At 37.2% G+C, this 27,366-nt stretch overlaps 1 protein-coding gene across 28 annotated transcripts in view; it reads left to right on the forward strand.

Annotated features, from left to right (window-relative positions):
* The window catches only part of DMD (dystrophin), a 1,241,706-nt gene that overhangs the window by 1,125,082 nt on the left and 89,258 nt on the right, over nucleotides 1-27,366 (forward strand). The window contains exon 63 of one of the 28 annotated variants that reach the window (XM_083850709.1): nucleotides 1,754-25,647. The exons of the other annotated variants lie outside the window; for them this stretch is intronic. Within the exon in view, the coding sequence (XP_083706835.1) occupies nucleotides 1,754-1,784 (31 nt within the window). The 3' untranslated portion in view covers nucleotides 1,785-25,647. Of the gene's footprint in view, nucleotides 1-1,753; nucleotides 25,648-27,366 lie in introns of those variants that run through there. 28 annotated transcript variants of the gene reach the window in all.

The following is a 27,366-nucleotide window of genomic DNA, read 5'->3' on the forward strand; positions in this document are numbered from 1 at the left end:
TGTAACTTCTAGAGGAAACAGGTGATGCAGTATCTGCAATAAAGACTGTAGTGGATGTAACTGAATCACAGGTGGTGTTTAATAGGTAGATTCACATGCTACCTCCTTATCTTTCCAGTATACTTAGGAAATTCAACCAGTGTCCCTCAAGCCAGCTGGCTGCATCTGCACTACAGATGCAATTTTCATGGCAAACTGAATTGCTACAGTAGCTTCAGAACAAACCTTAAAGTTATGTGTGAAGAAGGCTAAGTCTGTAGTGCAAAACAGTGGCACAGTTATACCTGATCTAAGTTGGTTTGCTGTTACCTTGTAATTTTCTCAGTGTATTTGGAAATGTATTTTTCTGATGCATTTGGCTATGGATAATGAAACAGTTGTAATGAAGCTGGAAAGCCCTATCAAGGAGAAAGGGAGAGTGTAATCTATGGGGGAAAAATCCTGGAAAACAATATGAGATTTTGGCACACAGGAGTCAGTTTATTGGAGGAAAAGATACTTTTTTTTTTCTCTTTCCCATGCCATGATTTGCCATTATGGTGAGAGATGCCTTGGCAATTCTTAGTGTAGTCACATGATACATTTCATGCTGTGCTTCCCACCTCTTTATGTGCTGTTTGCATCCAGCAACCATAGATAACTGTTGACTCTTCATGCTAAAATGATAAGTAATGATCTTGCTGATTCTTTAGTGGTTTTTGGTGTCAACTTTCCAATCCATCTTCTGTTCCAGGCCATTTAAAATTTCAAAGGAAGATATTTGTTTTATTTTGTTCATTTTAGAAAATATCTTAATAGGTAAAAGGAGTTGTAGCAGTACTATTTTAATTAAAGTTTAAATTTGGCTACAACTTTTATAGAAAACCTTGCTTTCCTTGAGGTGCAAAACAAATTGGTCAGGTTTTAATGGGTCTTAGTGAGTTGTTACATCTATTCCCTTCTCCAGCTGTCCTCAGTCATTTTTCTTTCCATTCATTCTCATCACTCATATTTCATACTTGCGCAGAACTAAATTGCCTGTTTTCTGTAGCATTTTGGCTTTTTAACTTTCACATTCTTTCTTTATTCTTTGAACTATTACTTCTCTATCAATCGTTAATTCTGTAAAAGAGCTTCCGTGAAGACTGAGCAGCTATAGATAGCATTCTCCTAATGTTTGTATAATTTTCTGTCTGTCATCAGTGTAGAATAATGGTGCTACACATTTTATTGTTTTTCATTTTATCTGGTTTTCCCTTGATGCTTAACTGTTTTATCTCATCATTTTCACATTTGCAATGACACAGCCTGTGATAAGCCAGGCAGTACTTAATGTTAAATCCTCAGCAGCGATGTTTACTAGGTATCTTCAAGCCTTTTGATTTGGCTGGTTAAAATTTCATTTTTATACAGTTGATTAATCTGTAGCAAATAGTTGCCTCTAAAGCTATTATTTCAGTAATTCTTTCTTGAGATTATTCACGCTGGTATTTTTTGTTTTCAAATTGTATTGGTGTGGGCATCATTGCTGCTGCAAATATAATTATCAACAAAGCACAGCCTGTTTCAGCTATTCTGAGTGTCTGCCATTTTATGGTCTCTTGGCCTATTGTCAGCCTCATGAAAATTGCAGTACAGTGGCCTTGCACCAGCTGCCACATTTTTCCACCTTTTACCTTGGTTTGCTCCTTATGGGGATGACAAGCCAGGCCAGCAGTTCAGCCTCACCTCTCTCTTCCCCAGTGACCTGAGAAATCAAATTTTTGTGTTCCGGGACAGCAGAAGTATCTTGGCTTCCAAAGTAACAAGTGGACATCCTGGGTACCAAACACTTGCCCAGCACACAAGCTGCTACTGAGGGAAAAAAAACCTTCCTTTTTCCTGTGAATTAAAACCTGTAAAATTGCTCTAAACCACATTTTATCAAATGCTTTTCTTTATGTTCTTTTTTTTTCCTCAGTATATTCCTTGTGTCTAGTACAGCATGTAAAGGTTTTATTAGCTTAAAAAAAAAGGAGAAGATTAAAAAAAATAGTTTTAAGTTTAATCAGTCCTGTTCTTTGAGGTCTTGATCCTACCCTTATTGGAGGGCAATCTGGAAAATGGGAAGGCAGAAGTAGGCAGAGACACGTCTGTACTCTTTAACAGTGTTTTAGTTATTCATTAAAATTTCTAAATTTAAGTTTTGTCTCCTAAAAACAGGCAATTACTGTTCATCAGAAATCTGAAAAGCAAATGAAAAAAATGCACAGCTCAAAGACTTCTGCATACGTTACCAAACCAAAAAAAAAAAAAAGACTCTTAAATTCTAAAAAAAAAAAAAAAAAAAAAAGGCAGATAATGAAGGTAGGAAGACTGCAGATTTTAACGTCATAATTTGAGATAAATCACATCTTAGCAGAGCTAACCTTGTGATCCAGGTATGCATGTGCAGACACATGCACATTCTTATCTTCCAGTCAAACACAGAGGAGAGAATGAAAGCAGTGCCAGATAGCAAAAATGCCCAGTCTGTACTGTGCAACACCAGAAGTGTTTGATCATGCTGCACAACCCAGTTCCTCTCCAGTGACCATCCTCTCGGGGCACGAGGGGATGTTAAGCAGCTATACTCCGACTCCTGTTTGCATCTGTCTTGTGTACAGCTTACACTCTGCTCAGCAAATAACACGGCCACTGTACAGCGTCAGTAGACCTCTGTTGCCTTGGAGTAGGAAGGAGGAGTTGGACCGAAGTCTGCAACATACTTTCTTTCACCCCAAAATTCAATAGTCCTGCCATTGTGATCTGTGGAAATGTAGTGGTTGTTGACTTCTTTGTTTGTACTAATCTTTGACATTATTCTTCCTATGTATAACTGACTTCCAGTTAATAGTGTCTGTCTGCTCAGCCTCTTGCTGTGCCCATTCTTTTGAAGGATTTAAAATGCTTCTGCAAAAATACGGTAGTCTTTCATCTCAGTACTTCGCACAAAGGAAGCCTTCCAAGTTATTTCCCAGCCAAGCTTATTTTCTTACACAGATTATAGCAGTTCACTGAACTTTGTCCTGCTGAGGACAAAGCTGGATTCTCAGGAGCATAGATTTGACTCCTTGAGAAGATCCATGTGAGACTATCCATATAAATTAGCTATGCAGCGAGATAACTCTGAGGCCAACACATCTGCACTTTCTTACCCTATTCCATGTTATAGTTTCCTGTGAGAGTATTTTACTTACATTAACTATATCAGCTTGTGACACACATTTTTGTTAGATTCTGCAATTTTTGCATACTCCACACTGGAGCTGGCCAGTTCTATAAACACACTTCTTTGTTGTCTTGCTTTTTAATCTCCCTTTTAATTGTTGTTTAACCATGCAGAATTTCAACACAGAGAAAAGCTAAGAGTCCATAATTTTCATTGTAAAAGCAAATAGATTAAAGTCAGGATTATTTTACTTTTTTTTTTTTTTCAACTTAGAGACAGGATAAGTGAATCTATCTGAATTAAATTCCGCTAAGATAAAATAAGGCAAAGAGTTGCTGTTCTGGTAAAATCACTTGGGTTAATTGTTTCTTCTGCAGAACATAGATAAGTACGAGACGCAAAAGCAAGTAGGAAATATCTGTCAGACAGAACAGAGAGAGACATAGAGAACCATAACAAAATAATATATTTTTGTGTATGTGTACTCAGTGAAACTGTGAGTGAGCTTTGCAAGCCGTGCACTTGGCTAACAGTTAACCTTTGTAGCAAGTACCAAAAGTGTCATATTCAGACTTCTTAAAAACACAACTACTCTGATCTTTTTCTATCTTTCACTTCTGAAGTCTCCACTCCAAAATTGTAGCTTTTGTGATGGAAAGGAGAAGTCTAATACTTTTCACTCTGCCTTGAGATTAGCACGCCACCTAGTATAAAAACCTCAGTGAAATATCCGGTATTTCCTAGAGGTTTGTCCAAGTGCAGAGTCCTCCTTTATCAACTGCAGGACTGCTAAGCCTCAGCTCCAAAACTTACCTCAAAGACTGAAGCTCGGGCTGTGAGTGCGTGCGAGATCTCGAGCCTGGAGCCACCTCCAAGCAGATGTGGGGCCTCCCAGCAGTCGCACTGCCTCCGGCCGAGCCAGGGCACCCCAGGCTGCTGCTTGCGGCCATCCACCAGCCGACCGAATGGGGTTTCACTTCTTTTGAAACAAATGATAAGTGCTCAGCAATGTTTTTATCTTGCTGTCAACTTCAGTTCAGGGCAGTATTGGACAGAAAACAAGTGCTTTCCCCCCAGCAGAGCTGTTTGTAAGGTGGGGTGCGGTGTGGGAAGCGGCAAGGAGCTCCCTGGTACACTTGAACAGCACTTAGGAACTGCGGTCCCTTTGGTGTTACAGTGCTTGCGCCAAAGTGGATAGTAAAGTGCTTACAATTTGTCATCAGATGCATTCAGTATGAATTTTCATGAGAGTTTATAATGTTGAGCATTACAGAGAAGAATAAATCAGGGTTAATTTTTGTGGAGGTTAAATCTTAAAATGTCTTATGCAGGTAATGTTGTTACTCTTTGGGCATGGATTGGAGTTTTCTGGCTTGTTTGCTCAGTTTAGGAATGCGCTGGGTAAGAGAAATTTGGATGGAACCTGGCTTTTCTACTTTCTTAATTAAAAGGAAAGCATCAGGATTTAAAATCTGTTATATCCAGCTACTCATTGCTTTCCAGCTCTGGGGCTAAGACAGCAATAAATGAACTATTTTTATAGGCAGTGAGATGAAAAATAAACTTTTGTTACTGTACAAGGAGTTCATATCTTTATAGAGTAATAGAATATAATTACATAATATTAAATGTGTTGCAGCTGAAAACGTTGCATTTGTTGTAAGCCGAATGTGTTTTTTGCTTGAATTTTAGTTTTTACTTAATTTTTCTTCATTCCATTTTACTTCAGTTATTAAATGTAGCTTGACTGTGCTACCCATCATCAAGAATAAAAAATTAATATAGCCCATATAATTTTGACTAAGTTGAATGACACATATACAATATGGGCTTATTTTATACAGTATGTGCCAGATCTTCCATAAAAGTAGATTTTACAGCTACTGCTGATAGCTGAAATTTATTGTCATATACTTCAAGCCCATGTTTTAAACATTGTGTGCTTAATGAGCAGAATTCAAAAATAGGAATTATGTTTGATTTCCCCTGGAATGCTTTGAACTTGAAAAGATTAGACATATTACGGGAAAAAATAGAAAGATTTGCCTGTCAGACTTTTCTTTTTTTAAAGATCAATTACATACTTAATTTAGATGACAGACAAAGAGAAGACAGCTTCTGACAACTGTCCAGAAAATCTTCAAGGAAATGGGGAACAATATCTCATATTTTTTACATATTCTTGTTATACCAAGAAATCTCATAAATCCTTTGTTTCCTCAGAAGACTGACATTTTCTCCAAAGCAGCACTTGCCACATCAGGTGTCTGTATTGCCCTTGGTTCAGTGTCTCTTCTGAAGCAGCTAGCTCCGCATATAAACAGACAGTATTGCCCCATTCCACATGAGAAAAATAGCATCCATATGACAAGAGAGTCAGCAGTAAGTTGATCCCTCTTTACCTTCTGTGCCTTTTTTGTCTTCATCTTCTCATCAGTCGAATGTAAGGCAGGACTGTCATTAACATTTTTGCATTTTAAGATATGCTTCAATACCGATGAAAAAAAAGTAGTGAATATAAATATAATGGATATCATGCATCACCAGCTGTATTTGCTATGGACTCACAGGCTTTGGCAGACTGTTCAATGCTCTAGAGTTGGCATCTAGGGCAATGCAACAGTCAAGCGAAAGCCGAGTGCAATATTCAGAGATACCAGCTGGGCTGCTTCTGTTTCTCCTGTGGCCTGTCAGGAAGAGGTCGGATTTTTTCCTGGTTTGACTTCTTTTTCAAAATGAACTCAGCGAAGCTGCTGAATCTCTCTTGTGTTTGTTCCTTCTCTGACCTTCTGAGATGCCAGTTCTCCTGTACACTGCAATAAGCTCCTATTTTTCAGAATATTCCTCTCTTTCTTGACACATTTCTTGTCCTGAGTGACCTGTTTAGTCTTTACTTATTGAACCACGACAATGGATTATGTGAACCAGTTTTCTCCTCATAGGATCCCTTTCAGTGATTTTGTGTGCGTGTGAGTATGGGTGTGTATGTGTGGGATAATAGCTGCAATGAGTTCTGTGCTGCACATCAGTTTTGTGATATCCTTATCTTTAGCTCATCAGTCAAGAGAACTAATTTTTGTATGTATTGTATTGTACTTAGGGGTTAGAGATGCTAAGGGAAAACAAAATATATTAACTGGGAACTGTATAAATGTCAGTAGGATTGGATTTAGACTTCAGTAAAGATTCTAACCAACAGGTTAGAAATGATCAAATAATCAATATTCATTTGCATACTTCTCATTTTCTGATTAAAAAGTTGAACTTTATGAGATAAATTACAATTTCAAATATGATCTATAGGCTTGGCAGCCTCTTGCATGCTACGTATTTGTTTTGAATTTCAATTATTCATCAGATACATTTTTATATTAGGAAATCTATGGCTAGATAATTTAAGAAAAATGAACCATAAAAAATGCATCACAACATCTCTGAATAAATTGTTTTCTTACAAGTAGTTTTGGTGAGACGAGCATTCGTGCTCTTTCTACTGCAACTGTGCTCAGAAAATCAGAGTATGGTGCAACATAACAGAAGGCCATTACCAAGTAGCACACTATGTAACCAGACTAGCACAATCACCAAATGGCATCTACAGCCTACTGAGTGGAGAGTAGGGGACACACTTTGCTACCTAATGGCTATGGAGTCTGTGTGTCTTCCCTTCTCTTTTACAAAAGGGCCAAAATTTGCTTGCATAAATGCTGTACCTAAGTGTCAGGTTGGGGACCTTGAGGGGGTACAGACTTATTTAGGATTGCAATAAATTACTGCAAATGTGGGCAAGAGTCATTGGTATAAGTTTTATTGTTCACTTATATGTTTCATGAAGTAGATAAAGGTAAAAAAATCCAAGTATCTAAACCCATAATAATTTGGTCACATTCATGTATTCTGAATTTAGATGTCTGCTAGATTTCTTTCTACTATTTTAAAGTTACAGTTGAAAAAAGTGGCTTTAAATAATTATCCCAATAAATAACCTAGATTTCCTTTTGAATTTCAGTATGCATGTCTCCTTTTTTTCCTGTTCAGGACGCTTGTTCAGGACTAATGTAGAAGAGACAAAGCTGTATTTGACTTTGTTTCATTTTTAACAAATTTAACTGCATATTTGTTTCAAGGATGTACTGTTGGAGAAAATGTTGTAAACTTAATTCTTGAGGATTATGATGCCCTATGTGAAGCATAAGAAAAAAAAATGGTAGAGAGACATTACAGGCATGAAGTTATAACTTCAAGGGCTAGCTAGAAAGCTACTGTGTTTGACTTGGGAACAGATGATTTCATAAAAAAATCATGACTATAACACAAATGTGTAACACCATGGTTTTTTAAGATCTTAATCACACACCAGAGCGTGTCTAGCTGGGTCACGGGTGTAATACTTTGTTCATCACTAAGAAATGTTCATGATTCCTTTACAGCAGGAAATATCCCATAAACTTCTCTAGGAGGTGGGAGTGAAAGAGTACATGGTAATACAAATTTATTATTGTTCTCACTATTTCAGCTGCAGTGACCTGAAAATGTGGAATAAATAAATATGACAAAGGCAAATAAAAAGTAAGGTCTTAAATTTCAATTGAAAGAAAATACTGAAACACTAAAATAAGCTTTGTTTCCAACCAGTATTTTCCAATCTGCCATCCAGGCAGTGGTATAAGAAAACTGTTTTTTGTTATTTTAATGTTGTAAGAATGTGACAAAAAGCTAAGGGATTCAACTGCATTCTTAAACACGGAAAAGGTGAACCTTCATTAGAAAATCAGAAGCTGTATATGTCCTCCCAGATCAGTGATTTTTATCTATTTCATCTTCAACATAATTCTGCTTAATTGTAGTTAGTGTTAGGACTTCATCAATGGAAGCTTTGTTGGCTGACCTTACCCACACATCTTTTATAAAACAGAAAAAGATAAAGCAATTGCAAATGCTAGTAAGTACTAGCAGCAGCAGCAGCAGCAGTAAAGAGATTACAGCCAGAGAGAAGACTGTAAATGTCCCTAAGGAAATTTGTGTATAATTTAGTTTCAGCTATAACCACAGAGATAATAACAATATGGAGCAAACTCATAGCTGAATCTTCCCTCAACTAAAGCTTCACTTGAAGGTTTAAAAATGCAAATTTGATAGGAATCTTAAGGTTAAAATAATATATTATATGCATATATATGCATTCTATTACTCCTGAGACTACCTCTGCCCAAACAGTTAAGGAACAATTTGAAAAGTGTTTAAAGCAAAATTTCTATCAGAGAGGGTTTTTTTTACCATGTTTACTGAGAATCCCTGGAATCTATAAATCATGCGTTGACTTTGATAAATGTGATTAAACAGCTAAACTTTAAAAAGTTTTGAAGTAAACAAACCTGCACTTATTATAGGTTTTCTTACATCTTCATTATGGTTGTGCATGTCATTAATTTGCATTTCATTTAGTTTTGTGTTTAAAAGAATCCTATACTTCCATTTTATCACCAGCTCCAGCCATACTGCAGTTTTACTGAGGACATTTCATTAGTAAATTAGAAGTTTCAGTTCTAAAGTGAAATATTTTTCTGTATATTTATCTGCTTTTAGTGATAGCAGTAATGTTCAGTTATTTTTATTGCTGTGTTTTGCTGAATCTTGACTATAAAAAAGTAGTCATTGAATATTAAAAGTTTGGTTTCACAAGACAGAATTGATATTCAATGTGTTTTTGTATGAATGCTAGTTCAAGCTCATTAAAAATTTTTTCTGAAATTAAACACTTTAAAAAGTAAAACCTAAACCCCACAATAATAGTTTCAGTAGGTATAGAGAGCTTGCATTAGCATTTTTAAAATTACCAAATATTTTGTAAAAAGAAACCCCGTGATTTTCGTAATTTTCTTTGATGTGAAACACAAAAGAAAAGCAGGCTCTAAGTGACAGTCATATTCAGTACTTTCAGAGATGACTGAAAAGCACATTAGACAGCTCTGTACTTTGTTGTTTGTAGATGATATCTTTAAGTATTCTTAAACTAAATTTGTATCAACCTACCCAGCTGAATGATCTTCAATTTCATTTTTTTCCTATTTAGAAATTATCCGCCCCCCTCCCCCCCCCCCAAAAAAAAAAAAAAAAGGAAAAAGGAAAAGAATGTTCTACCAATGAAGGTTGGCCATATGGTCTGTCCACGACAAAGGAAACCATATTCGTCAAACTGATACTGTACTAATTTGCGGTAGTAAAAACTCAAGGCAAAGGACTTGTCACAGTGAGGGAAAAAAGGTTTAAAATCATCAGTTGTTTGAAGGAGAAGATTCCTGTTTGAAACAAGTTTCCTTTGAGGTCATAGCAAGTTTCTTGATCATTTACAGACAATATATTTCAAAACAAGAAATTGTAAGAACGACACTTAGGACATCCAAGAGCTGGATGTTAGAGAACAAGTCTATTTGTTTAATGTCTTCAGCCCCTTAGACACTAGTAGAATATAAAAATGTCTTGTTTAGGACTTTATTTTTAATGATGTATTTTCTTTGAAGCTTATCTGCTACTTCTTTAGTTACATGGAAGCCTTTTTCTTCAGGACTGCCCTTGACATAACAAATCTCTCCTCTGACACTGTTCAACATCCAGAACATTGTCCTCATTTTTCCTGGAATTTGTGTCCATTTCCAGTCCACGTTTTTCTTCCTGCCCACTCTTTTCTAGCTTCTGTACCCTTTTCTCCACTAAAACAGCCCTTCATGAGGTCACTAACAGTTTCCTGTCCTAGCTCCAAGAATCTTTTCAGTGTTCACACTCCTCTAGGTCATTCCACCACTTTGAGCAAAGCATCTTCCCACTGTCCTTTCTTGTCTTCTCTTGGCTTGTGCTCAAGGTTTGCCTTGTAATAACTTACCCTTCACTTTTTCTGCATCTCTCCCTTGCCTTTTAATGATCTCTTTGCAGAGTCTGTCCTCCCACTGGTTGTCTGCCTCCAGCCCATCACCCTCTTTGCCCTACTTTCTCTTAGTGCTGTTTTTAGTCTTAAGTCCCTGGTCATACCCTAACAGCAACCCCAGCACCTCACTTTCAGAACACCTCACAGAGAGCTGTATGTCATTTAGTTGTGCTGGTGACTTCTGCATGCAACTTGTTAATTACTGGTCTTTTCCCTCTTTTCTGTATAGCATTCCCCATTGGATAATTATTAAGTCCCAAGCTCAAAAGATCAAACGACAACAGTTTTCTTTAAAATCTAGGTTTTCTGTTGATATTTCCATTATTTTACACAATGTTTTACCGCCTCTGTCAGCTATCCTTTAAGTCCCCTATGTGCACTTTATGGTTGCTTACACATTTAATGTTGCTTATCCTTAAAATATTTTGTTCTATTCCCTTTATTGGCACCAAACAAGTATATTTTTGTTTTCTGATTTCTGCTTAAAACTGGTATATTCTTCTGAGAGATTTTTAGTTAGTACTCAGTCACACAGATGAACAGTAATCTACTTCAGCCTCACCTATTACTTACTCATTAAAAAGTGCTATGTTAACTGTGTTAACAGTATTCATAAAATGAATTAGAATAGCCCAGATTATTTTGTTGCCTATATGAGAAAATATGCGAGACAAACTGTGACATTTTTCGTGGCAGTTACTCTCTCCATCACCTGTCTTCAGAGTACACTTTGGAGCTTTGCTGCTTGGTTACTTACCGCTGCTTCACTTTAGCTGTACCTCGGCACAGAAGGCAGATGCTTTTTACAGCAGGCAGCTGCCCAACTCAGTTTACAATGTCAGTTTGTCAACACACTTTGGCTCCATGTTTCTTAAATACTATCCATTCTCAGCAAAATCTGTATTCTCCCTGTGCTTTCCTTTTGTGCAAATCAAAGAAATTTCAGCCATCGCGACTGCTTAGCTGTAGGCAGGGACAGTAGTGTTCACGGCAGCCAGCAGGTCAATGGCAGAACTGGCCAGCCCATTTTAAACCAGCACTAATGCACACCTGTAGAGTGAGAGTGAATGCCATCCTCACACTGCTGGAAGAAAGTTTGACTATTCATTAAAACATAGTTTATCACCAATAGGAATTTAGAAAACTCTTTTAGCAGCTATTCCTCATCACACCGGCCCCATTTCCAGTGATCTTGTGCTGAAATGGCCTTAGCATGAAGGCAAATCAAGTTCTTCTCAGCTCTGTTCTTCGCAAGAGAAAGCGAGTTTCCTTTCTGTTCACACAGTATGCAATACAATGGATCTCAACTCTAAATTAGGTTCTCTAGGCAGTACTACAATGGAGATATTTAATAATAACAATTAGTCTGAATAATGTACTCTCAGCAGCTGCCTGTGATGCTTTTCATTGCAGTATGCTTTCCTCGTTGCAGTCAGTCCTACTGAAATGCCTTTATCAACATAGTACCTACTTTATATGCTCAGACATTTCCCCAGAAACAGAAATGGTAGTTGCAGATTTTTTCTCCTCTCGAGATATGCATGCTCATAATTTGCAAGGGCCTGGTGCATGACAAAAAGGATTACTGCTAATGTGTATGCTTTTTTTTTGTTTTTATTTCCTAAACATCGTCTACTTGGCCCAGAACTTGGCAATTAGCAAGTTGCAGCAATATCCCACCAACCCAAAAGAGAATCATATCCTAGCACCTATTCATTTGCTTGTCCTCAACTTGTATTTTTACACTCTTCAAAAACACAAACTCTGTTTTCCAAATCTAAAACTATAGCTGGTTTTCTGAGCAGGTAGTTCTCTGAAAAAGTACTTTATTTTTCCCAGCAGCATTGGCACTTGCATTTTCCCATTACTGAAATCAGTGCTCACTTACTTAGCTTGGCTCGATCACAATTCTAAGCTGAGTCGTACCCTTCGCTACACTGTCGGTCTTGAAAACTTCTTTATTCCACCTTGATAGTAAAAGGAAAGCCTGCTTTCAATTCCAAGTCAAGCTACGGTTGTCTTATTCTAAAGCTTCCTTTGAAAAAAAAAAAGAACAAAATCCTCATCAGTGGTAATTAATTTTGACAGTGTGGGCTTTGTAGCAATTCACAAACCTGTACTTTGTGCATCAGCATTCCTTATTATTCTAATTAAAGTGGAACATTGTGCCCTCGCCAGTCATTAATGGGTTTTCATTTTGTAAATGACATTTGCAAAAGTTAAAACGGGCAGTTCATATGAAGTCCACAGGCAAGAGCGTTAAAATTAGCATCACCATAGCAACAGTCTTCCATCATTAGTATTCAGGGCAACAGCAAATGTTTTGTTGTGCTTTTGTTTCCAAAAAAAGATTTTTCTTCACTTGTCATTCATAAATAGTGAAGGCTGAAACCCATGTACTTCAGGTAAAATTATTATATTCATTCGGACGTCCCTGTTCCAGAATTTCACGGTTTTTTGAGGTAATTATTTTGCAGGACAGAGGCTGAATTTCATGATCTCTACAGCTGTGTATGTCTAACCTCCCAAGCAATATTTATTCATTGCCAGCCTGCTGCTCAACGGTGCAGTTTTATATGAAGTCTGTCACTTCTACTCAAGAATCTGAACTAAGTAACAGATTCTGCTGAGAATCCGTGAAAGATGCACACACGGTGAAACACGGGCAGCGCCCCATTAAGTGGAGTGTGCATCTGCTCTGTGCTTTTCTGGTGTTTATACGGTGCTATTTCTATATTCTTTATTTTTCCCTCTCGGGAATTGAAATGTGAGTGCAGACATTATCTCCAGTGAAACGTCATTGCGATATCATCTTGTCTCACACCGTTTAGAACTGGGGAGAGAAGAAAAGGGTCCCTCTAAAGTCCCTCTAAGAGAGACCAAGGTAGATTATGAGTGTAGTCCAGTGTCCTTTATTGGGAGAGGTGATGCTGGCTACTTTTTTAAAACTATAAGTTTTAAGGGGATGTAACCAGCTGGGGCCATGTCTGGTAGCACGCTGCAGCAGTATTTGGCACTTTGAGAAACAGTTTAGCGCCACATCTCCTAAATGCTCCCTAAGGCATTCTGTTTGCATACGTCTTGTTCAAGGAGAAGCCTGCAGTCGCTACAGGAGAAGCAATATGTGGACTATAGAAACCAATACTTTGTGTGTAGACAGAGAGAAGAGAGTAAGAAAAGTGAAGCAAGGGGAAGGCATTAAAGAAAGTAGCTGATGAGCGGGGTGAGGTCAGTAGAAGGACTACTGTTTTAATTTGCTGCATTCTGGCTCATCAGTAACAAGCACAGCTTAGAAGTAACTAAATGTTCTCTAGCATTATGTCTCTGGGTTTTAATTTGGCACAGGAAGGTTCTTTCTTTCTTCTTCATCTTCTTAAAATTCATTCTGCAGATTTTTGCAGAGAACAGTCTTTAACAAGTAAACACTCTTGTCTGCATTGCAAAAGCTAGGGGGTATAACCCATTCCATGAAAGATATTCCTGTGTTTCAGTCTGATGGAGCACATTTTCACACAGTGATTGCCTTGCTAGTACCTGCCCTTGTAGCACTGATGAATCTTTCAGCTAGTGAGACCTGCAGAACTGGAACACCCTTAAAAATGGTGAATATGTATATACCTGAGCAAATTGCTCTCAGGGTAACTAAAAACTGTCCGTGGGGGGTTGACAAATGACATTTGGCACTTGAAGAGCTTAAACATAGAAGTGGATTGCCATACTCTGAGGTTCTAAACCATTTACATATAGTTTCATTTGCTCAACTATTTATTTTCTTTCTTTTACACACTGACCTTTTTGCTAGGTGAAGTTAATTTTTCACCTTTGCTGATTCACTCTACTTTTTTCCTTCCTTGCTGATTGTCAGATGCTTTCTGGGAGATCCAGCATGCTAAAGCAGTTCATTTTCTCTCTTTTAAACTCCCATGTCCTACTGCAGTGAAGATACTTACTGAACTGTAATATTTTGCAGAATTTTGCCATTTGATCTTCTTAGATAAATTCAGTGGTGAAGTGGAGCATCATAAAAACCGAACAATGTTCACTGAACGTAGAATTCAGTCTTCACTTAAATAAAAGGTCTAGTGCTTAGAATTCTAAGTAAGCTTTATATATATATATATATATATAAAAATCAGAAGACGTTAATTTATAGTTTCTTGCAACACTGAATCTTTTAACCATCAAATAAGTAACCTACATTTTTTTAGATCAACTTCGCTGATCTTTTAGATTACTAGCTCATCACTAACATTGAACTGTAACATCATTAGAAAGATTTACCTAAAGTGCAAGAGTTTTATGGTTTTGTTTATTGTAATAATAACAGGCAGAGAGAGGCTAGGTCTGGGAAAGATCAGTGACTGATTACTATTTTCCATTCCAGACTTCTTTCTTTCAGAGACAGTCACTTGAGTAGTGGTGTGGCAAATGAGAGGAAATTGCCAGTTTCTTGTTTATACAAAAAGGGTAAACTGCATTTCCCAAAGTATAAATATGTATCCTCCCTTTACCTATGTGCATCCTTGAAAAAGCTACTGAAGTTGTTCTTCATTAAAGATGTTTCTAAGCTTGGTCTAGAAATACAGAAGATGCTCTTCTGTGAGTACGGATTTCAGATATTCTGTACTTTCTGCAGATTCCCCTTCTAAAGAGTGAACTCTGGAAGCAGAAGTAAGCAAATGAAATATCCTCAATTTAATGTTTCATGTATTAATTTTGTTCAAAATCACACTAAACTTCAACCTGTAGAAACACTGGAAATAAATGTTTTGTGGCTGTTTTCCTGAGTGTAACTGAGTATGTATTTTGTAGTGGAAGCTGGAAACATCAGTGACCACAGGAATGAAAACAAGCAAACAAACAAAACGAGAGCAAGAACTACTAAACTTAAAACATATTCGTTTCTCCACCTATAATCTGTTAGAGCAAGTGCTAGAATAAAGGCATCTTGAAATTTTACTTCAGTTTTTAGAAGGAAATTTACTCCTGATTTCTGCCACTGAGAGCAATTTAGTCAGTCGGACCCTGATGTCGAGCAGCATGTTTGATCCCTATACTCCAGTTTACTGAAGTGGCACCTGAACAGTAGAGGTTAAAAATCTGACCCCAAAGGTCTCTTGTGGATGAGCTCACCACAGTTTTCAAACACTGATTTGGACTTCTGCCTTTTGAACTGAGCTATTTTGACATAAAGTGTCACTGCAGGCATAAATGAAAAAACACCAAGAGGTTATCTTTCTGGCCGTAGGTGCACTCAGCTGTATTTGTTCTTTTAATTGCTGCCTGTTAGTGGAAGTGCTTATTCTTTTAATACTGCTGTAATATTACCAAACAATGTAAAACACTTAGCAGACTGCTGAATTGCAGACAGTGCGCTCTGTCTTCCTATTTGACCGGTGTTTTCTCCTGCACATTACCAATTCTTCTGCCCTTCCACTATTTCAATTCTGCCATGGCACAAAAGTACCGAAAACTGTACTGCTAGGGTCATTGTGTGTTTGTGTTTGCTTACAGATGCTATCATTTCTTCTCCTACTTCCAGTTTGGAGGAAATAAACATTTCATTGCACTCAAGCAACCTCAAATGAGCAGAAAAACCTACTGAGCCTTCTGAGTTACGGTGGGGTCATCTTAGGCTCCCATCAGACTTACTGTCAGAAGTTTGGAAATCAAATTTAAGCTTTGTGCCAAAAGCAGCTTGCTTGGATTGAAAGATATGCTCATTGATTTCAGCAGTTACTTCTTATTTTCAGCAGTGTAAAAGTGATCAGAATCTGGCTTTCAGCATTTCCTCATGTATCATGGTTTTTCACATCGGTGCCCATAGTCCTGTAGATTAAACGTTTGCTGCTGGCAAAACGTGAATCTCTATCTGTACAGTTTTCTCTTGAGAAAACTGAGCACAAAACCCTTAGCAGTGCTTTGCTCTGAGGCATTTGTCCACTATTCTAGAAATAAGGAACGGAAAGGAGCCTGTCAGCGTGAATCCTTTATCAAACTCACCTAAGGTATGTGCACACTGTGCAGTCTCTCACTAGTCCTCTTATGCTTGGATGGAGTCAGGCAATGGGTCTCCTTTCTCCTAAGTTGGTCCCTACACCAGTTTTGATTGATATATTTGTTGTGTGTATTTATAACACTCAGAGATCTCCCAAACAATTCTCCTTTGGTACATGTTGTTTTAAAGTACTTATTTTTTCCCCCAGTTTTATAAACCCTGATTGAATTTTTGCTGACTTAAAACAGGTTTTTCTGAATCTTTACTCACTCTTCATTTTTCTTTCAGTTATGCATAAGTTTATCCCCTAAAAATATTAATTTAAAACTCTGAGATCCTAATCTCCAGACTGCAAGTTCTGCTCATCTGTTTTGCCAGTTCTGCAGCAAGTTTCAAGGACACTGACACAGATCATCACTGCCTTGTCTTGCCTTGTCTTGTTGCCTCTTACAGTTTTTCAGCTTTCCTCAATTCTCCCTCTACCAGAGTCTCCCAATAACTGTAACACATTTACACCCACATACTTTGCTTGTCATAGCTTTCCTCTTTTGTTGAAATTCGACGAAACAGAGAAACAACCCCCCAAAAATCTAATAAAACTGCCTCCTGCCCTGTTTTCCAGATTTTTTTATTTCCCTAGATAATTTGCTTGCCACAGTTTTTCCTCTCTGAGCATATACCGCTGCAAGGCTCAGCACTCTCTCCAAAATCACAGCAGAAATACATTCTAATTTTATTCCCTTCAGGCCATTTCTGCCACCATCTCAGAAAAGTATAGGATGTGTCTCAATAAGAGAATTTACCTTCAACCTTTTTTGGGGGGTGGGAGGTTAGAAACTCTCCTGAACTACACAAATTTCCTTTTATTGTATTTACGAAGAAAGTAACATTTCTGCTGGTGAATAATGATTAAATCTGTCCAACAAAATAAGAATAATCTTGGTGTTTTAATGTAAGCTGTTCATAAGGCTAATGCACAGTGACAACCTTTAACACAGCTTCTACTAACAGGTTCCCATTGCAAGTGAGGCCAAACAGGTGGCAACATCCACTCGGTGCCTTGTTATCACTGCGAAGCTTTGATCTACCTAATGTATAATAAATAAGATTCTGCATTTTAATCATCTTGCTGCTTTCATATCACTTGTGCTGCAAAGTCTGATTTTATTTCGAAAAACTCATCCAGGCTTTGTTGATCTTTTTATTTTTTTATTATATTATTTTTGATCATTTATTTATATCAACATACCTACCAGTAGACAGACAATGTACCAGCTGGAAGTTATTATACTGTATGCCCACTGCTTCCCTATCCACCTTTATCCTATTCCTATGCCTGCAGAAGATGTAGGAATTCTTATTTATTTATTTATTTATTTATTACCTTATACCTTATAGTAGACTGACCTTGGGTTAGGACATTGACTGATGGAATATGCAGTTAGGGTTAAAGTCCCCTGGTTCCTCTATGTACTTCTCACTCTACAACTGCATCATACCTTAATCTGGTTTATATATATTTATATATATATTATTGATAAAATAAACAGGAAGGGTTACTTAAAAATAAAAATCCCAGTTCTGCTCTTACATACCTACCAATCCAAGGTTGGTGCTGCAGTATTTTTAGTAAATTAGTACTCATATTACAATCCTAATTCCATATACCTACCTGTGGTCATCCTGATAATGTCAAGGTAAGGAGTATCAGACCCAAATTTATTTATAAAATAGACATTATTGAAACCAATAATATTTATATGATAAATGCATATGTAAGAATAATAATATAGAATAGTGCTGCATTGCTTATATGTAGTACATTTTTCAAACACTGTGCTTCGTCTTGTATTCATTGAAATACAGTGCTAAATTTCTCACCAAATTACGTAGTGTCAAACTTACCACTTTATTAAATGTTGAGTTAGAAAGAGAAAAAACTACTGGCAGACACTTAAATTGTTCTACATATAATAATTAGAATTAATAATTAATAAAATCAAATTACCCTCTTAATTGCAAATTACACAAAAATATAAAGTGGATAAAAGTATAATTTCAGCATTATGATCTAAATTAAGAAGAGTTCTTTTTTAATGTTGACATTGGTGGCTGGAATTGATTTATATAAACTGTGCCCATCTAGGAACAACCAAGCTGATGAAATTAAAAATTCATCAAATTGTTTAAGTGGGAGAATATTATATTCTGCCAATGTCAGAACAACCTGTACTCACTAAGGAATGCAGCCAAAATTTTGTCTGGAGGTAAAATTCAGCTCAGTAGGTAGTAGGAGATGCACTAAAAGGGTTAGAGCATTGTCATTGCACACTACGTTTTTGCATTTTACAAACTTGGCAAGACGCTGTAGTCTTTGTGAATACAGAGGAGTCCAAGAGAGCAGATGTGTCCTTCTTTCCGAGTCCTACCTTTTACCAGTTGCTTTTAGAAAAGTGCTACCTAGACCTTTCATTTGCATATAATGAAATTTTTAGAAAGAAATGCTGTGAGAGGCCAGGTTCTCTGCTGGTATGCACCAGCAGTGCTTCTTGAATTCAGTAAAATCTGTCAAAATGTGCCAGCTTATAGAGTTTTGGAATGGAAATAATAGTTTTTCTTTAGACAATTTGACTGCTGCAAACTTTAGAAATTGCATATAGAGCAGTCAGTACACTTTAAAAGGAAGTAAGATTTCATAGTCATAATTGACCTCATTGACCATGAGTCGTTTTTGTCAAATCACTTGATTTCTGGTTAGAAATACACCACTTAAAGATAATTAATTTGATTACCAGCTGATTGCTTTGGTAGGGTCATCAAGAAAGCTTGAGGATCTGGTTCAGCAAAGCTTTCGTGCCTATATTTTACTGCATGGCATTCAAATCACAGCAGTTTAATCTAGAACTCTCCTGGTTCCCTCAATGGAGGGAGATGTTTTGGCCACTAAACATGATGGATCTAATTCTGCAGGGACAAGCCAAACTAGTTTCATAAAGAAACTGCTCTCCTGGACCAGAACAATTCCCACAGTAGTTCAGACAGTTTAAAAATAATAAACAAATAAGTGTACACGTCAATTACACCTCAAGTCCACGGGAGCACTAACTGGGAAGTAGAGCAGTATCGTGGCCAGTCTACTTGAGAGTGGCCAAGCTCTCAGCAATATGAAAAAGAGCCACTGTGTGAAACTTGGCCCAAGAGGTGACTATTATTTTCAGGTCAGACACACATAGCAGCGTAGATATAAAATAAAGTGCCTTTAGAAAGGATGCATAACCAACATACTGTCAGATTTGGAAAGCTGATCTCTCTTGGCTATTTCATAAACTAAATCATTTGATTAAATGACAGTATAAATACAGTGCCACTGGCTTCGTTTGTCTCCAGATTACTAGCAAGCTTCATGAACAAAGTTAACATGGAAACAACTATCAAAACCAGTCACTTTCTTCATCTCTGACCCAATGGAGTGTGCTATCATCACCAAATGATTATATTCATTGCATATAATCCAATTTAATATTTTTAAATAAATGCTAGCTTCAGTGAAGTGTAATGTTTACCAAGCAAGTTAACAGAAAAATAGTATCAATATGGCATAGAGTCTAAGAAAATTATTATATTTATTCGTTTGGGGGATGGAAGACTTTTAATGATGATGCCATACTCACAAACAAGAAATCTTTCTTCTCTTTGATTTCCAGATTGTAATTCATAGAATAAAGCCAAATGAATAAACAGTATGGCAAGCTGCTAAAAAAAAAAACTCTCCAAAGGTTTTAGTTCAGCATAAAATACAATGATTTGATAAAAGCAGTGGATTAGATAGGGTCTAATCCTTTAGTCTCTACTTGGGTTCCATTCGGCAAAATTTTTAGGCTGTCAGCTTTGCAAATCTTTGCAAAACTATTTTTATCTTTAATAAGTTATTTGCTCTGTTAGTTACCCTAAAAACAGAACAAATTGAAGGACATGGGTGAAAGGATAATAATTTGAGAAATAACAAATGCAGATTTTTAAGAGTAAGACCAACTGCAGCAACAAAACTATGGAAAAGAAGCAAGAGATTAATTTCTGAATACTGATAAAATGTGCAATGTCCATAAGCAAAAACAAGTTTCATTACTGGGACACAAAAGTATTTAGACATCACGTATCTTAACCCAGATTTTATTTAGAAGGTAAAGTGAAGATTTGTGCTTTGTTTTCCCCGGACTGATGCATATTAGTGTAAAGACATTAACTGAAGTGGTGATAATTGTTTGCAAAATGACATTTGGTTCTTAAGCTGGCAATTGTGAGCCAAAGCTGTTGATAGTAATTAAAGGAAAATTATTTACTTCAAGAGAACAATGATAATTTAAAACAACATTATATTTTCGTAATATGACAGTCTGATTGTGCTGTGTTGGATGAATTAAGATGAATGTGCAAACAGTTGTAATGTTTTCTAAGACAGGAAGTGTGAGTTCGGATGAGCCTTCTTTCTAACATTAAGAACATTGAGAAAATCATTTTCTACACAGTCGGTAGTGTTATCTAAGCCTGGTAAATTTATGTCAGCATAAAAGATGGTAGTAGTCCAAGTGGACAGTATGAAATACACAATGGTCTGGATCCTGTGAATGCTTGGCATATATAGATATGGAGAAATCTTGATTGAATTTAATACTTTTTTTTTCTTTTTTCTTGAGAGGGAGTTAACAAAAACTGTGTTGTGATGTTTCTGACAGATAAGTTAGGTAGTCTGAACTTTTAATATATTCTGGAATTGTGTATCAGGTGGCAAGGAAGATGGTAAAGATGGGTTACTTCTCTTAGGCCTGGCAATAAGAATTTTTTATTTAAGTCTAGACTATTTTAGAAAAAGCAGAAGATGTTGATGTGGTGGAATTGTAGGTAGGGTGACATTTCTGATAATATGTTCAAGGATGGTAGATTGTAGCCACGGGGGTCTAAGAATGTTAATGTGGAGCATAAACATGGTTTAACTCCCTAATATTTTAGGGTTGTACGGAATGTTCAGGATTTAGAGGCACTTTTGTTTCTTAAAGATGAAAATAAGTTCCAAATCCACATTACTAATTTGGTTGGTTGGTTCAGTGTGGATGAATGTTCAGTACAGAAAGAGGAAATATATTTTGGCTGATTTTGAGCTCCACCATTGTCCTTGATTTGACAGTGGATTATGGTAGGTCCCAAAAGTCATCTGTGTTCCTGTGTCAAGGCTCTTTGACTTGGGTAGACAAGGCATCTCTGATTCTCACTGCAAGTTTTTTCCATGGCTAATCTGGCTGCTTTGCCATCTTTTGAATCTTCCTCTGCAGGCTTATTTGTTCACCAACAGTCTCCATTTTCTTCGATAACAGAGATCAGTGAGTGGAGTGAAGGCATGCTGGTAGAATTGCAAGTTAAGGGAAGCCTTGTTGAAATGTACTGTGAGAGGTTTGGCTGGATTCAAAGTCAGAAAATAATGAAAGTATACCCAGAGATTGAGTTTTATCAAATGCATTCCCATTATTAGACTTAAACATCAAGTTTAAACTGTGAAATACAGTCTAGCAAGACTTTTTTTCTCTCATCAGCTAACTTCCACAGGATTGTTTCCAGAATTAACAGCAAACTAGTGTGCTGGATACAGAAGGAGCTACACAAAGATGCCTACATTCAAGAGCTGTGAGGACTACGTAGTTAGAAAGAACCAAATTATAGTTAAGTAAATAAATGGAGCAGAAGCCATCTGGAATGATGTGAAGTATGTTCCAAAGTGTAAATGCTTGAACTTGCCACAGGAGACTTGAACGAAATTCTTTTCTTACACCTAGCTAAGAAATAAGGAACCACCCCATGGCAGAGAGGCTGGAACTAGATGATCTTTAAGATCCCTTCCGACCCAAGCCGTTCTATGACTCTATGAAATATTTTTTTATCATCCCTGAAAATTCCTCTATATCTGTCTTTACCGCAGTATTTGAGTGCTAACTTAAATTTAGATTCCATTAGGATAAACTAATATCCGTGACCTAGGATTTGTCTCCATGGTAGATGATACTGATTCATCTGTCTCTGGAAACACTTGCTGATGTAAATATCTGTATGTCTACACTTGTTTCAAATGAATGTATATATAAACATTAATTTTCACTCTTTGGCATGGACAAGATGAGACTATTGCTACTTGCCATTACAGACAGCACACGCTGTCAGGACTGTGTGAACGATTGCTTCATGTTGTAGTCAAACAGAATTAAATAGAAAGAAGTACATTTTGTCATAGATTATTGTTTTGGAAAGAACTTTAAAAGTTTTTATTTCAGAAAAGTCGAATGAGAGGCTTTTACTTCTCTTGTTGTTGTGAAGTCTGACCTCAATCTGTGAATAGTTGCACAACCTTAACTTGAAACTGCATTTCTATGCAAATAAACCCTGAGAAACATCACCTGGATCAGATGAAGGAGTTAGTCTGGACAGATTTACTGGTGAGGCTTGTTAGGTGGAGCTGCTGCCTCCTGCCATCAGCTTCTGTAGGTGTTTTTTTTTTTTTTCTTTTCCCCCACGTGCAGAGCTATGCTTTCCCCTGATTTCTGAACCCCTATGTTGGACATTTAGGAAGAGAGAGCAAAGCAGTTGTGCTATGCAGGAAGGGTAAGCTTTTCTCGCCAAAGGTACTGAGAGACAGCATAGCAAAGAAGCTGAAGCCTCTCCAGTTTGGAGACTAAATCAAACCAAGTTTGATTTACTGGGGAGGGAGAGCTCTCTCTTTCTCACATTGGGATTCTGTGTGGCCCAGTCTAGGAAAAGGTAAGGAAGAGCCCTTGGCCTTCTCATACCTGCTAGGGTCATGCTTGGGAAGATGATGGAAGAGCTTAGTGTGTACATAAAAATAGTCAGGGACCCTTTTTGTTAGAATAATATATTAAAATATTATGTATATTATAATCATTGAAGAAACAATATGGTAGCTATGACAGGTTTAAAGTATATTTTAAAGCAACAGAAGTTAAAATTCTGTAAGAACACTGCAAGGGACCCATTGCTAAAACACAGACACAAAAAATGGACGCAGTAACTCAAAGATGCAAAGTTTGCTTGGTTAGTGGTCTGACTGGAAACTTGCCTGCTTGTAGCTGTTATCAAATGCAATAGATTTCCATTGTCCTCTTCTTTGAATACTTAACTGTAGTCTTACCAGTGGAATATCCTGACATGTAATCTCCTAGTGTGATCTAGGTGGCTTTTTTTTTGGCAAAATGAGTATTTTCTCCTCAAGATAATATTTGCACAGAGCTCTTTTGGAAAAAATGTCATGAATGAAGGAAAAAAATTTCTGTTTGTATGGTTTTAGTCATAAAAACAGACCTGATGAGAGTGTCAGTAATACATATTTCATGGGATGCAAACAAAAAGTAGATTAGTGAAAAGGGAATGCATGCTTCTCCTTTACTGTGCGTGGAAGGCTTTGGAAGAGAGAGCTGCTTGCAAGTGGCCTCCACCACCAGGAATGCACGGTGATCTGTAGCTAGCATCACATTTTGGGGTCTCTGAGTGAAGGAGGCCTGCAAGATGGAGTTTCTTGCGCTTGAGACCTGTATATTGATGGGAAACAGCAGAGAAGTTCATGATCTGGGAAGCCAGCTTCTGTGTTTGCAACATAATTTTATGCACAGAAAGTAAGATTTGGAGGTGAAAAGAGACTCAGTGAGCAAGAGAGTTTATGAAATCCTGCTTATTTTAATCCCCCAGGAGGCAAAACAGTCATTTATTTCTAACTGGGAACGCAAAGGAAAGTAAGAAATAGAGTTTGCCTTCATTGTTTTGTTTAATTTATCCTTATTAGTCTGCACTTTTTCACAACCTCACTCACTGAAATGATAGCCATTCGTTTTGCCAATACAGATTCCTCCAACCAAGAACTTATGATGTATAATTACTATTTTTCAAGTCTTATTTGTAGATTGTCAAGATTAGCATGCAGTTTTGCTTGGCATAAGTTTTTTGCTGCTGAGAGAGTTTAAGTCTTTTTTTATAGGCTCTTTTTTTGGTTAGCTTTCCAGAAACCTTACTGCAGGGTGGTTGTTTTATTTTTAATATTTTTATTTATCTATCGTTTTGCCAGCATTTTGCTTCTTGATCTTTCCATTCTTTTGACTACCCAAACCCCAGTTCATCTCCATCCCAGAAGAGCAGGGGTTATTCCATTCTTAATTTTCTTTACTTCATGTGGTTTGGCATGGGAGGGAGAGAAGAGCTTTTGGTATTTCCAGGTGCTTACCTGCAGAGCTCATAGCACTGGTGGAACTGGGATGTGCTATCCACTGCATCCAGTGGTGCATGTAACCTTATTTGCTCTCCGGACTGGAAGTCTTGCAATCTGCACCTCAGTTAGGATCATACACCTGGCAGTGAGCTGAATAAACGCTCTGCTACTGCTGGCTGTCTGCATTGCCACTTCCAGCTAAGAATTTTACCTTCTCCCAGTTAGCCTGTCCAAGATTTTAACAGGATGAAATTCATACATATATTTAATAAACCTAAAATGACAGGCATCCTATCATTCATCTTCTATTAACAGCACGCAGTGTGGCACGACAAAAGGCACACACACACTGCTCCTAAGGCTCTGTGATGCTCATCTTGCAGAGTAGCTAGGACTTCTGTTTAATCTGGTGTCTTTACTACAGTAAAAGCAGGCATAGCCCAAAGGAGGTTTGTAAAGGAAGGCAGAGCTTGTGCCATTGTGTATTCGGCAGGGATACACATCCTCCTGTTACACATGCTGTGTAACGATACTTTCCATACTGTGCATTAAATTGCTGCAAGCTCTGCAACATTTACTACAGAAATAGTTTTATTTTTAAAAAATACACATTTTTCCTACTCTGATGCAAGAACGCCTCAGAAGAACACGGCTGCCTTACGGTGTGAAGGACGATCCCTGTCTAAGAAGAAGCACTTACTCATCTCCCTTCATGCAGGACACAAACTGGGTTTCCCTCCGAATGGGAAGTGGCATGCTCCCTCCTCAGCCCTCCCACGGTGCAAATAACTGATTATAACTATACATAGCAATGCATGTTTTACCAAGTGTTTAATTTACAGTGCAGCTTTGGGGAAAATGAATGTAGAATTTCAAAACTATTTTCTTCATTGTATTTACAGTGTTTTAGTGTACTTGCAGTGGTAATGTGTGAACAGAAAAAAAAAAAAAAAGCATCATCCAAACCAGTCTTCTCTTCTTGGCTTGTCTGAGAGGGCTATCAACAAACAGAAGACATCCTGGAGGTGTCAGCCCTTGGAGCATATTTAAGACAGATGATCCAGAAAAGTGTCATTGTGCCATCCCAAGTGATTCTTCGTATTTATTTATACCAAGAAAAAGAAAATAGGCTCAAACAGCATAGCGGATTAGCCAGCCCAACACAGGGCACCACAATGTCTTCTTATATGCAAGGCAAGCGCTTGCTAATCCAGTGCCCAGATAACTGAGAAATAGTAAAGCCATGCTTACAAGGAGCACTACACGCTTCACAGAAACAGAGGAAAAAAAAAAAAAAACACTTAGTTGATAGGAAAATGCTGTATCTTTACTTTCAGTGACAGAAAAACTAAAGAAATTAAGTGCTAATCTTACAAGCAAACTTAGGTCTGCCCTCCTACGTGCTTTTAGGCGAGTCCCTACCCATTTCTATGTTCAGGTTTCCTTATTTATCTGTAACATGGGGTGCTGATGCTGATCTCCCTCATAAAACCTGTGCAGGTTTATACCCAAGCAATACTATTTGAGAATCAGTTGTTTTATGTTCATATCGTAATTTTTAAAGTTTGCATATCTGTGGCTCTTTCCTTATAGAAAAGTGACAGAATTCTGAAAATAACGTATTAGGTTTGGAAAATGAGAACTCTTGAATGTACAGGTTCCATGAACATTTGGGCAGCAAGCCGTGCAGTCACACTACCTGAAAATCCATTTCATCTTTTCTTTTCCTGAGTTTTGGGGTACTAAGCCAGTCTCTAATTATTAAGAAGGCAACTCCACCGAAAGCAGATTACCCTTCCTTTATTAAGGGGCTGCAATTTCCCCTTAAGTGCCTGGTGTTGGTAAATGTTGAAGAGACAGACACCTTGATCAGATACAGTCCGGCACAAGCCTACAGTGTAAGAAATACAAACTGTTCTCCTTCTGATTAAGGTCTCTGTGTAGGTGTCCAAATTGACTGAATAGTCCTTGGATAAGAAAAGCACCACAGGGAATTAAAATTCTGCTTACCCTGTAATCCTGTTTTATTTTCTACAGGAAGAAGTCTGGTTTTTATCAGATAAATGGCTTAAAATTAAGTACGGCATATAGATTTGCTTCAGTTAAAAATCCCAAGACAGTAATCATTTACACTGCAAACAAAATATATTTTTATAATAAATTATGAGTAGTTTAAAACTAATTTGGAATAAGAGTGGTATTACTTGCTTACATTATAAAGCAAAAGTATAATTTTGAGGTCAATCAGAATTACTAAAAAGCTCTTGTGGATTTAGAGAGAGCAATCAGAACTACATTAAACTGGTGTTGTTTTTTTTATATATAAAATCAAATTATAAAGTCAATAGGCCTTAATCCTTTAATCTTTCAACATTCATGTTTTCTCCCAGATGTTCTTGAGTGGGTAATAGTTTGATTTGGGAGATCAAAGGGTTAATTTGCTTTTCAATTGAGGAATGACTCAGAGTTCCCCTTTATTGTTAAAAAAAAAAAAAAAAAGTGGTGTGTGGGTGTAAGGTAGAGAAAAAAAGCCAAGAAAATGGATTCACTAATTGGGGTTTTCACCTGCTGTGAGTCTAATTGAATACAATACCTTATTTGTAACTCAAGGAGAAAGAAGATTATGCAAAGTATGAGAATTTCAGACTGGTTTTTAAATTCTTATTACTTGGCACTATTGTATGGGAAAGAAGACAAACGTGGTAACAGCAGCAAGCTCCTGTTAAGGAAGACCAGGAAACTCCAGAAAAGCAGAAAACTGAAAGAATGTGTATCGGAGGATGAGGACAAGATATTTCTTGAAAGAAAGCAAAATGCTTCTTCTGTGAAACTGCAGGCTCCCAGCCACGGCTAGCCCTGCTGCATTAAGCAGGCTGCTCTTCTCTCAGTGTAATGGATTGTGAAGTCCCTCCCAGTCAATGTGCTAAAAATCGTATTTTAAAGACTTAGAGATCCCTCGCTTCTTAAAACTTAGCAGAAGACGGGCAAAAATGCGGTTGTTGATTTGAAACAACAGACAG

Source organism: Anser anser (assembly GCF_964211835.1).
Source record: "Anser anser genome assembly, chromosome: 1".
In the NCBI taxonomy this organism is placed as follows: domain Eukaryota; kingdom Metazoa; phylum Chordata; class Aves; order Anseriformes; family Anatidae; genus Anser; species Anser anser.